Source organism: Scardinius erythrophthalmus, assembly GCF_964197995.2.
Source record: "Scardinius erythrophthalmus genome assembly, chromosome: 1".
Classification (NCBI taxonomy): domain Eukaryota; kingdom Metazoa; phylum Chordata; class Actinopteri; order Cypriniformes; family Leuciscidae; genus Scardinius; species Scardinius erythrophthalmus.
Genome location: NC_138221.1, coordinates 50,859,248 through 50,872,164, shown reverse-complemented (window position 1 = coordinate 50,872,164; position 12,917 = coordinate 50,859,248). Strand labels below are relative to the sequence as shown.

Sequence of the window (12,917 nt, the reverse complement as noted above, 5' to 3'; positions counted from 1 at the left end):
TAAACATCACAGACATGCATTATTATGTACAGCAGGTGGTGGGAAGATATTTGATTTGAAGTCTGAGAAATAAAATTCTGCTAAGCGTGAGGTACTGTGCTAATCGCTAATCTTGTTAGCGTCCATGTGTCATGATCTCATTAGTGGTGCTTCACCAATGCCATTATGACAAGTTACCTGCCACCACCGTGGAGACAGCCATGGTGCCTGTCAAAACAGTGGACACCCTGATGGATTGACAAGTAGAAATCGCTGCAATGGCATGTAATGATGTGCTTTTGGGCAAAATGCCTCAAAATTACCTTAAAGGTCATCTACTATATGTATGAGTATGTGTCCTATTCCTGAATTCTTGAATGTCTCCCTTGGCAAGATGTTCTAATGTTTTTGAAACAAGTCTCTTCTGCTCACCAAGGCTGCATTTATTTGATCAAAAATACAGTAAAAACAAAAATATTGTGAAATATTATTACAATTTATATATATATTTAAAAATGTAATTTATTTGTGTGATGGCAAAGCTGAATTTTAAGCATCATTATTTTAAGCATCATTATTAAGCAGTAGTGCTGCTTAATATTTTTATGGAAACCATGATACATTTTCTCAGGATTATTTTATATATACAAAGTTGAAAAGAACAGCATTTATTTGAAATATAAATCTATTATATATTATAAATGTTTTAACTATAGCTTTTGATCCTTATGCATCCTTGCTGAATACAACTTTTGAACAGTAGTGTGTAATAAATAAGTGATAAAACAAAAATAAAGGTAGCACTTTATTTTACAGTCCTGTTCCCCATGTACATAGTATGTACTTATTATAGTAATTAAAATAACTGGGTAATAACTATGCCCTGAACCTAACCTTTACCCACTTTCATAGGTAAGTACACTGTAATTACACGTAAGTGCACGTACAGTAAAATAAAGTGCAAAAAAAATTAAAAGTATTAAACATAAATATATATAGCTCCTTTTGTATTTCAAGGTTGTCCAAACTTAACAATGATGCTGACTGTTCCATAGTACCACCAAAGTACATGTGCTCTTTAAAATTATCTTCCTGATTGAAATTCTCAATTATTTCAGCTGGGATTAGCTGCAAACGCTCAGGGGAGCTTCTGCATATAAAGTGTACCCATAGAAACAAAACGTTGTGGCTAGAACCACGAATAAAGTCAAAAGTGCATTCTCACTTCTTATCAAATTACACACTGACTTTCTCTCTTTCTCTAAATCCATTTCCCATCCTCTCCTCCTTCTAGCACAGTAACTCTTAAAACTAATATTTTGGGGTCTGAAACGGGCTCATTTGCGATTCTCGGTGGTGCTTTAAGCAAAGCGCTTAGTGAAGCTGACAAACCTTAACTGCTGCCCTGTTTTCCAGCTCGGCTCACATTGAGGGTTGGAAGAGCAGGTTGAAATTGAAAGTGTGCTGTGGCACGCAGGTCTGGCAGCTCAGAAACAGTTTTGACAAGCCAGGTCAATTCATCTCAGTCTCTGGAGGTATTACAGATCAAATGCGTATCTGACAGTCTGTCAGAACAAACAACAACAAACAAGGTTGTTAAGAGGTCTCTGGAAGAAGGTCTTTAATTTAGAAAGGAAGACACAAAGGCTTACCAGTTGTTTCAATTTACATCGAATAAAACTGAGTAAGCCTGCAGGTAAGAGGAAATCGGCCAAGCACTGCTTTTGGCTTCAAGCATAGATTTTTGCTCACGACTTCTAAATAAACCAGAGCAGGGCTTAGATGGCGAGTTCTTAAAGCTAGAGCTCAGCACAAACTTCTTAAGCCGCAGCATGCAAACGCCCACTCTCGTCCAACTCTGAACCTCCAGCCACTCTTTCCTCACTTCGCTTTGTACCTACTCATACTCACAGCCTCTAGCCTATTGCTCTTGTGCTGTAGTTTGCAGTTCCACTCAGTACTAAGTTGTAACTCTCATGTATATTTGTGTCTGTTTGAGCATTTAAAGTAGAACGCAACAAAAAAAAGTTTGGTTTTGGTCTCTAACACGGGTCTCTAGATCCAGTAAAATGTCTACATCTCCTTTCAAGAACAAAAACAGCTCTTTCGTTCAAATTCAATGGCCTCAACATTCAAAGGAGATTCTAAGACTAAATGCATTTCTGTGAAACCAAGTGCCCTCAAGATCTGAGTAGTGAATTTCTGCCATGCTGGGGTGGACTACATGAACATCTGTGCTCATCAAACTGCTTTGAATCTGCTTTTGAAATAGTGGGAAGTTTGATGGTTATGGATTTTTGCTGTTAACACCAAGTTCACATGTCTTTCCCCAAGCCTATTACCACATGCCCTCAAGTAAGGCACTTAAAGGATTCGTTCAGACTGCAGGCAAAAGTGTTTTATTTTTATTTTCATGACAGTGTGAACAGCACATGAATCTGATCTTTTTTTATTCTGATCTGTGCCACTTCCATATGTGCTACTAAACCAGATACAGATCCAATCTTTTGCAATGCAACCTCAGTCTGAACAGTTATATCTGAATTCGACATTCATCACAATTCAGTGGTGATGGGAGTCACTGCAAAGATTTTACAAACCGGTAGTTCTTTGGTGGGAGATAGCTGCAAAGGTAGTCAGCGCATGGACAGCAAGGTGTTAGAACTCACAAGTATTACGGTGACAGCTCTATACAAGCAAACTTCCTGGTCTTCATCCTCCTTGTCGCCTGCACACAGATTCACTAGCTTCTGTGGCCCATCACCTTATAAACAAATGTGTAATCTGAGCAGCAAATCAGAATCAAGCACTTAGACTTGCTGTGTGACCGAAGCTAGGATAGTTCACACAAAAATTATAATTCTGTCATCATTTACTCACCCTCAGTCATTCCAAACCTGTATGACTTTCTTTCTTCTGTGATACACAAAAGAAGATATTCTGAAAAAATATAAATTCAGTGAAAGTCCAATTGTAAGAACAAAAAACAGTGTTCTGCAGAAGAATGAAAGTAATACACGTTTGAAACAACATGAAGGTGAGTAAATGATGCATGGATTTTCACTTGAACTATCCTCGTAACCGCCGGTGACTCTGGTGGAACCGTCTGTGTATCTTAAAGGAGAACTCCGGTCAATTTTAACATTGAGCTCATTTTTTTGTACATTTGGAGTGCTGTCAATACAGAGAACAACGACAAAAATCGGTGTTGCCTACACAGAGTTATTCTATTTTTAAAATTTGCACCCTGTTGACTTCAATGGGGCAAGTACTAAAACTGCTTTTAGCCTCTTAACATCCTTGATGTGTCATTACAAGTGCACAGAAAATGTGAGTGATTCCTTCTGAGTGAACACGGGTGAATCTGACTGCAGTAGATGTGAAAGAAATGGATAAAAATGATGTTATTTAAGCCAGCGCAAATACCTGTTTACATCCTGTTTTCGGTTGAAGTCCAAAGTAATCGATTGCCGAGTTCACGCGCATATGATCACGCGCGTGAACTCGGCAATCGATTACTATGGACTTCAACCGAAAACAGGATGTAAACACAGGTATTTGCGCTGGCTTAAATAACATCATTTTCATCAGTCGCTTTGGATGAAGCACAAGTGTGTCAAAATAACTGTCTCTCTCTCTGGTTTAGCTCTATGACGGTGCGTAAGGGAAAAAAGCTTACCATCTCCATCCAGGAACACATGGCCATAGACGTCTGTCCTGGCCCCATACGACCAATTAGACAGATCTCTGCCTATTTCCCCCGACTCTCCCCGACCGCTGAGCCCATCTCTCCTAACCCTGCTTCTCCACTGGCTCTTAGCCCAGGGGTTGGGACCTCTGGAGGAACGAGGGGAAGTCTCTTGTCCCCTCTCCAGGCAGGGGCGAGGGGAGGGGGTGGGAGTCTGTCAGCAGCAAGCAGCATTGAGACATCTGTGGACATCTGCAGTTCAGACAGCGATGACAGTAGTAAGTTTTGACATTGTATGCTTAAATACCTGCAGAAAAAACACACACACATCCAAGGGAGACTATTTAGTCACACATCAACACACAGCTGTAACTGTAAGGTATCATGGAAGTATAATAATGTTACATAAGTTGTACAGTCAGTGGCCTCTTAGCACATAACCAATCTGTGTGGTCACATGTGAGTGCATGCATCATGGGAGTTTTGAGAAACTATGCATCTGAGAGGTGACTGTGACAAATAAGGGTGTGTTTTTTTAGTCCTAGGACAACATTCATAGTTTGTAAATTATAGGTTGATAAGAATGTTGTTCCCATGACCCCTAAAACTCTGAGTAGTTCCAAATATCCACATATTTTCGGCTCTTATAAAATACTGCTGGATTTTATTAATTATAGCCGATAGGGCTAACTTATATAAGCACATTTGTGTGTGAGTGTGTGTTCCAAGAAAACAAATATGTAATTTTAAATTTGGTTTATTAGCGATAAGAGGTTTAGTATACAGCAGACGTACGTACCTATCTGTCTGTTCGTTGACAGTTTATCAGCATCCCTCCACCGCATCATCTCCTCACTTCTAGTCCTAATTATTCTTATCACAACCGGGGGGAATACTCTGGGTTCGGGCCAAAACTCCGAGCCCGGAATCCTCCCTCCGGACAGCACGATATGCATCGCATAACCCTTGTGAACTCGTGAAGTCGGATATAGCATGATTGAGAAAAGCGATTATTCGGGTTTTTTTTTTTTTTTTACACTGTTTTGTAGTGTTTTTTTCTAACAAAGTCTCAGGTTTTAATTATCTTTGTTTCACCGCGCAATGCAAACAACAAATGTCGTACTTTTGGCGCTTTTAATGTCACGTGACAGACCTAACGTTATGTAGACGTCACTGTTCAAACGGCGAGCGGTCGGATAATCTCTTCCTCTTGACTACTAGTAGGCCTAGTTAACTATAGCACGATATAAATATGAATAATGATCAGAAGGTATGTTGAAAAGATTCAGTAAAACTTACTCTAATGTGTCTTTTCTCAAGTAATCGCACAAGTAGTGTTTCAACCGTGGGGAAAGACACCAAAACAATGCCACCTAACCTCAGGCAAGTAATTTCATAGCTGTCAAAAAAAAAAAAAAAAAAAACTTAAGAGAAAAACAATTCGTAAAATCATACACTGTTAAATGTATAGGGCCTATACTATATTATAAATTATAATTTTACTTAATCTGTTATAGCTTATGTGGTGTGGCCTATATTTAAATAAATATTCTAGTTATGTCAAAAAATTAATGACAGAGAAAAAAAAACAGAAAATAAATCTTCCATTTACTAAAAAAACAAACAAGCAACCAAACAAACTAATATATTGTCAGATATATGTGATCAAATATAATTTATTGTTTTAATAAATATAGGCTATTATCCATATGGTAATGCAAATCCACAAAAGGGGATCCTACCACTGATCTATATAGAATGACATTATAATGTCATTATATAGATAAGTGCATCCTACCTGCTATATTCCCTGCAGAAATACATAGGCCTAGCTATATTGTACAAAGCAAAGTATTATGTTGATCATATTACCTTATTTTAATAATTTTTGTTGATTTGCCTGGTAAAATTATATAGGAATTATCTAAATAATTCTGCAATATTAAGCTTGTATTGCATTTGCATTGGCAATATGCATAGCTAGCTAGTACTGGCTTAATATTCCAATTTGCAGTGTTGCTATCCATCTCACCATCTGTCATATATGCATGCCTCCTAATTGTGTTTCATAATGGATCGTTTAATCTGCTTCCTGTCAGGTATTATGGTAGATTTCGTAGTGATGTTATTAACATTTATACTATCATTCCTGTGATTGTGTAGCTGCACTGGGGACGTTAGAGTTTGAACTGAGGTATGAGAGAGCAACCAGTTCACTCCACTGTACCATCATCAGAGCCAAGGTAACGTCCATCTCACACCTCTGCAGTTCACTACACACTCACACCTATCTGTGACTCACACTGCAAAAACCTGCAGGTGATTTACCCTTTAGCAGTTTGTTCTACTTCAACAGGGCTCCTTTGTTTCTATATATATTTTTTATGTAGCATTCCTGTCCATTAAAACGGCTTGTTTTTTGTTTAGGGTCTGAAACCCATGGATTTTAATGGCCTGGCAGATCCGTATGTCAAACTGCATCTTCTACCAGGAGCCTGCAAGGTGAGATCCTGTTTGGAGTAATTAAACCTTTTATGCATAAAGTTCACTATAAGGGACAGATTTGTATTTGTTATTTGAGCCATTCAGGGCAGGGGTGTAGTGTGTGGGGGAGGTAACCCACCAATAACCAAAACTAGCACCTATCACAACATAGAATGTGCGACCCATTTGATTCTATTGAGAACTTACTACTCAATACGCAATGGAGAAAGTCAAACATAATCTAAAACAGCCACAAAAACTATAAAGACTGATGAGAAGAGAAGAAAACATCATATTGCATCAATATAAATTAGAAAGCTTTTTAATGACCACCCTAATTCTTATTACAACAGTTATTGTGGTACATTTTTGTCTTGTAGAATTTATGATAGAAAATCTTTTAAGGGAATAGATTTTTTACTATATATTACAAATTTGGCATGTTGTAGCTATTGTTTCTAAATGTGTAAGCGGCTATTTTTCACTACAAATAATATAGATTAAAAAATATATCTACAGTGGACTAAGCATGGTAATGAGGAGACATAAATGGTATTATGATATGATGATTGATATTAGGAAAAACCTGGCCTTTAGATATCGCGAGAGATCACATAGCCGAAATCATTAAGAGCCTGATGAACTGTTACTGAGTGGGAAATAATCAATTTCATTATAAGAAAATGTTAAGTAAAGTTAATTTGACTTCCCATGGCACTTTTAAGTAGAAAATTATCACAAAATTATCATATGTGAGTCACCCTGGATCACAAAACCAGTCATAAGTAGCATGGGTATATTTGTGGCAATAGCCAATAATACATTGTATGGGTCAAAATTATAGATTTTTCTTTTATGCCAAAACTCATTAGGATATTAAGTAAAGATCATGTTCCATGAGGATATTTTGTAAATTTCCTACTGTAAATATATATAAAAAACATTTTTGTGAGTGAATGCAGCACAATCGCGGACATAAATGGACAACTTTAAAGGCGATTTTCTCAATGGTTATATTTTTTTTGCACCCTCAGATTCCAGATTGTCAAATAGTTGTATCTCGGCCAAATATTGTCTTATACTACATCAGCTTTTATATGATGTATGAATCTCAATGTCAAAAAATGTACCCTTGTGACTTGTGGTCCAGGGTCACATACAGTATATCCTATGTAAACAAGTAATAGTTAACTAGGCTATTACTTTATTGCAGTTACGTCATAAACCAACTATGCATTAGTGGAAAATAGGTAAGACACCACAAAAGACCATTTTGCAAAAATAAATAAATAAATAAAATCTAATGAGGGAGCATGCCCTGGGACTCGGTTCACACTTCAACCCCCCAACAAAATCTATGCCCTTGATTCATAGTTGTTATGTATCATCCAAACCACCATGCTCTCTGACCTAAACAACCTAATTATGTATGATTTTACTCTTTAAACACTATGCCCCCAAAAAAAGGACACCCGAACAGCAAACCCAGATGTGCTTGTTGAACGTTTAATCTCAAAACTGTGGGAAAAAATGAAGAGTTGATCTTTCCTAACTGATGCCTCTTTTCTAGAGAGACTTTCTATTAGATGTTGGAGCAGGTACGCAGGGATTTGTTCCCATTCGGACAAAAGAGCATCAGAGAGGCATTGATGTTGGGTGATGGGGCCTGACTCACAGTCGGCGTTCCAATTCATCCCAGTAGTGTTCAATGGGATTCAGGTTTAGGCTTTGTGCCTGTCACGTTTTTCTACACCATTTCATTATAGATCTTGCTTTGTGCACAGTATTATCATGCTGGAACAGAAAAGCACACTCCTCAGACCGTTCCAAAAATCATCTTCAGTTGAGTCGTTAAGGAGTCTAGCCAAAAACATAAATTAGAAGGGGATGTCAACATATTTTTTGGCCATATTGTGTTTTATTGATGAAAGTATAATTTCAAAATGATAAAACCTGACAAAGTGGTGACACATTAAGTACATTTAATCCAGACACAACTGCTACTAAAAATGTTTTATAGGATTTAAATTTGGCATTAGTTAGATATTTTTGTATGGAAATAAAATAATGCCAAATGTTTTTGAAACAAAAAAGCCTGTTGAATTGCACTACTTGAAAAAAAATAAGCATTGCATTAACAATGTTTGCATTTTAATGCATTGTATTTTTAGGGCTTGCATTTTTATGGGCTGAAATTCAACATGGTTGAATATTTAAGCTGTAAATATTTCAATTCAAAACATTTCAAACACATTTTCATTATTAAAAATTCAATAATCTATATTCACCTTTCATATTTCACTTCCAAAATATTCAAACTGTTTAAAAATACAACCTATAATATTCAACAGGCAATTTTCGGTCCATTTTATTTCGCTTTGCAAATTCACTTCCACAAATTCAGTGTTTCAAATTCGACAGTAAATTCAACATTGACATCCAGGAGCTGCAGGAAAAGCAGTAGATTGCCGAGCATACTCTCCATCTGCTGTTAGTCGATCTCACCAGCAGGAGGTGCAAAAGCGCGTGTTGTTGACGAAGACCAGCAACAGTTAGAGCAAGCCATTCATTCATAAAAACTCATTTACAGCAATTGAGCATGCATTACGTTTTTGTGATGATTATCTGGGTCGGTATTATATGCGGAAAAGATGATAAAGACACAAAAGCTGTGTTTATGTTGCATTCAAAAACTTCATTGTTACTTTCCCTGTGTAGCCTAGGCCTACATGTTACCAGCTTTCTCTACCATGAACGGGATTATAATCGGTTTCCCTCAATACCTCATCATACTCAAGGATTCCCCTTCCGTCGTAGCTTAATGGACTAATACAGTGATATAAAAGACCAAACTCGCACCTTATTGGGTATGTAGGCTGTAGGCTACTATATAGGCTACAGGCAAGCAGGTGGACTTGAATATGAACTTAAAGGAGAACTCCGGTCAATTTTAACATTGAGCTCATTTTTTTGTAAATTTGGAGTGCTGTCAGTACAGAGAACAACGACAAAAATCGGTGTTGTCTACACCGTGTTATCCTCTTTTTAAAATTTGCACCCTGTTGACTTCAATGGGGCAAGTTTTAAACCTGCTTTTAGCCCTTTAACATCCTTGATGTGTCAATACAAGTGCACAGCTAATGTGAGTGATTCCTTCGGAGTGATCACGGGTGAATCTGACTGCAGTAGATGTGAAAGATATGGATAAAAATGATGTTATTTCAGCCAGCGCACATACCTGTATTTTCTTCCTGTTTTCGGTCGAAGTCCATAGTAATCGATTGTCGAGTTCACGCGCGTGATCATAGGTAACTAAACCTATGCGTGTGAACTCGACAATCGATTACTATGGACTTCGACCGAAAACAGGAAGAAAATACAGGTATGTATGTAAAATTGACCGGAGTTCTCCTTTAACGTGCGCAGTTTCATGCTCAGCGTTTCCCAGTGATTTACTGGCATAAAATCAACTCTTGATCAATTAATACTAACACTTTCTCTTCTATTCTATTCTATACATGTACTACATTAGATTAAACTGGGAAGGGTCATAGCACTTGCATATTGTAGTCCTATTGTTAGTTTAAGTCACTTTGGATAAAAGCGTCTGCTAAATGACTAAATGTAGCCTAAATGTAAAATTGGCTTGACATTGGACATTCGCACATTTAGGGACCGTCTAAGTTGCATACAACATTGGCATACACGTTTCTAACTTCAATAGCAAACTTCAATTTATTTGAATAAATATCACACATCTAAAGCCTGACATCTACATAAACACTGTACAGTTGGTTTTATGACTGTAAGTCGTTCTATTCAAATGTTATTGAAGTTAGAAATGTGTATACCAATGTCTTATACACTTTATAGAGAGAATGTCCCTAAATGTGCGAATGTCCAATGTCAAGCCAACTTTGTGCCAATAATATCACTGGGAAACGCTCAGGATTAAACTTTGCGCGTTAAGTTCATTTTCTGAGTCCATCTGCTTGCCTGCGAGTTTGTTTTTTTATATCACTGTATTAGTACATTAAGCTATGTTAAGTGTTTTATATGTCCAGCAGGGAAATCCTGAAGTATTGAGGGAAACCCTAGTAGCCTACTGCATGCAGCACATCGCTGCAATATAAAGTTAAGGCAACTAAACAACCAAGATAAATATACAGTATGTCAACCTCAAATGTAACATTGGATCTGTACATCCGCATCGGGGAATAACATTATAATCTCGTTCACGGTAGAGAAAAATGCTTGTAGTCTACACAGGAAAAGTAACCGTGAAGACACTGAATTTAACATAAAAAAGACGTCATAATAATGACAAATACACTTACATTGCTGACATGAGATTTTATGAATGAATGGCTTGCTCTAACTGTTGCTCGGTCTTCGTCAACAACACGCGCTTTTGCACCTCCTGATGGAATATTTTGGAAGTGAAATATGAAAGGTGAATATGGATTATTGAATTTTTAATAATGAAAATGTGTTTGAAATGTTTTGAATTGAAATATTCACAGTTTAAATATTCAACCATGTTGAATTTCAGCCCATAAAAATACAATGCATTAAAATGCAAGCATGGTTAATGCAATGCATTTTTTTCAAGTAGTGCAATTCAACTGGCTTTTTTGTTTCAAAAACATTTGGCATTATTTTACTTCCATATTTTTGAAAGAAGTCACTTATTCTCATCAAGGCAGCATTTTTTGATCGAACATACAGTAAAAACAATAAAATTGTTGAATATTATATAAGTTTAAAATAACAGTTTTTTTATATATATATATTTTATAATGTAATTTAATCCTGTGATGCAAAGCTGAATTTTCAGCATCATTACTCCAGTCTTCAATGTCACATGATTCTTCAGAAATCAGTCTAATATGCTGATTTGCTGCTCATTTCTTAATATTATCAATGTTTTGCTCAACAGTGCTGCTTAATATTTTTGTGGAACCGTGATACAATTTTTCCTGGATTCTTTGATTAATAGAAAGCTCAAAAGAACAGCATTTATTTAAAATCTTTTATAATATTATGTATGTATTTACTGTCACTTTTGATCAATGTATACTATATATATATATGCATCAAAGAATTAAGGTATTCCAAAATCTTTACTCTTTTAATGTAATTTTATTTATTTATTATTTGTATAAATAATGTGACAGTAGTTTAAATGTTTTTATACCCACAGGCCAATAAACTGAAAACCAAAACTGTACGTAATTCTCTAAATCCTGTTTGGAATGAGACTCTTACTTACCTTGGCATCACGGAAGAGGATATGCACAGGAAGACTCTGAGGTTAGTGAAGACATCTGTGCACCCTTGAATCCGTCTTACTTTATTGGTGACTCCAAGCAGCCTGTAAATCTATTCTGGAAATGTCTTAAAAATTCTTCTCTCTGAGAGCAGTGATTTGACAGTAGCCTGCATATCTTGCTTCGACAGTAGGTGTGTAGGTGTTTGACAGCGAGGGTGACTGCTTAGCAGACCTTCCTTTCGCTTATGAACCTTCAGGAATGATCTAGTTTCTTGGGTACAACTACTGTTGTGCACGTCTTGGAAATTCAGCATATATTTAGCCTGAATATTTTTGCAGTGCTGAAGATGTTCTTCCTGACTGCTGTAGCACTCTGGTTTATCCTGTGATTATCCACAGAAAATTGCCTTTGCGCTCATGTTATAAATGAACAGTATCCCCTGGCAATATGAGACTGGGACTGCTGGTGTTTTCAGACTTGCCCTTTTTTCAGTGGAGGGGTGACAGTAGTCAGAGAAAAGTCATTTAGCTGTTTATCTCCAAGGGAGAGTACAGGAGCAGAGGAGAGTGTCGGTTCCACAAAAACGCTAGCAAACCTTTGAAAAAAAGGGCAGGCGCTTACTTCCGACCAAACTGGCAAAGCCAGAAATATCACCCTAATCCCATTCATAAATATACATTTCTGTCTGAGCCATTTCCAGCTCTTGCTGCTCTACGGGTGGTATTTTTATAGCCTTTTTTATCACTTCCGCCCATACTACATTTACAACTTTAATGTTTACCTTTGCTCTCCTTCCAGTATAACTGAATCATTCTCTCACTCTCATTTTTTATGTTGTTGTTGTTGTTTTTCTCAGGTTATCGGTGTGCGATGAGGATAAACTGACTCATAATGAGTTTATTGGAGAGTCTCGGGTGGCCCTACGACGTGTGAAACCAGACCAGACAAAACGTTTCTACACCTGTTTAGAACATCCACCACCTGTAAGACACACATACACACACAGTCAGTTTGAGTCTAAATGTCACATCATTGTGATCAATGCCTGATCTAAATCTAATTAATATAAGCTTGCTCTAGCTAATCAAATGAACTTTTCTTAACCAGTTATTGTTGTAGATAGATAGAAACATTTTTTTTTAGAATGCATTACCTGTGTTCAATTTCTTTGAATTGAATTCAGTAAATTCCAAATCATGCATTGAAAGGAAAACAATTCTACATTTCAAAATTTTGCTTAAACCTGTTAACAACACAGAGAAAAGGAAATATCTAATTTGAACATTTTATGATTTGATAATATAATGTGATATGTAGTATACAACATGTAAATTAACACATTTTCATGTTAATTTAATGATTAATAATAATAATGCATTTTATTTAATGGCGCCTTTCATAACACCCAAGGTCACCTCACAAGCAATATACAGGTCACTGCATAAGACAATACACACAAAAAACAAGCTGCATATACAGATAAAGTGCATTAA

At 36.6% G+C, this 12,917-nt stretch overlaps 1 protein-coding gene across 1 annotated transcript in view; it reads left to right on the top strand.

The window, feature by feature from the left end:
• Nucleotides 1-3,629: 3,629 nt before the first annotated feature.
• The window catches only part of doc2a (double C2-like domains, alpha), a gene marked incomplete at its 5' end in the record, with an annotated part of 29,446 nt that continues 20,158 nt past the window's right edge, over nucleotides 3,630-12,917 (top strand). Inside the window, 5 exons of the mRNA XM_081363223.1 lie at nucleotides 3,630-3,945; nucleotides 5,831-5,910; nucleotides 6,095-6,169; nucleotides 11,355-11,464; nucleotides 12,281-12,407. Coding sequence (XP_081219349.1) covers nucleotides 3,630-3,945; nucleotides 5,831-5,910; nucleotides 6,095-6,169; nucleotides 11,355-11,464; nucleotides 12,281-12,407 — 708 coding nt within the window. The remainder of the gene's footprint in view (nucleotides 3,946-5,830; nucleotides 5,911-6,094; nucleotides 6,170-11,354; nucleotides 11,465-12,280; nucleotides 12,408-12,917) is intronic.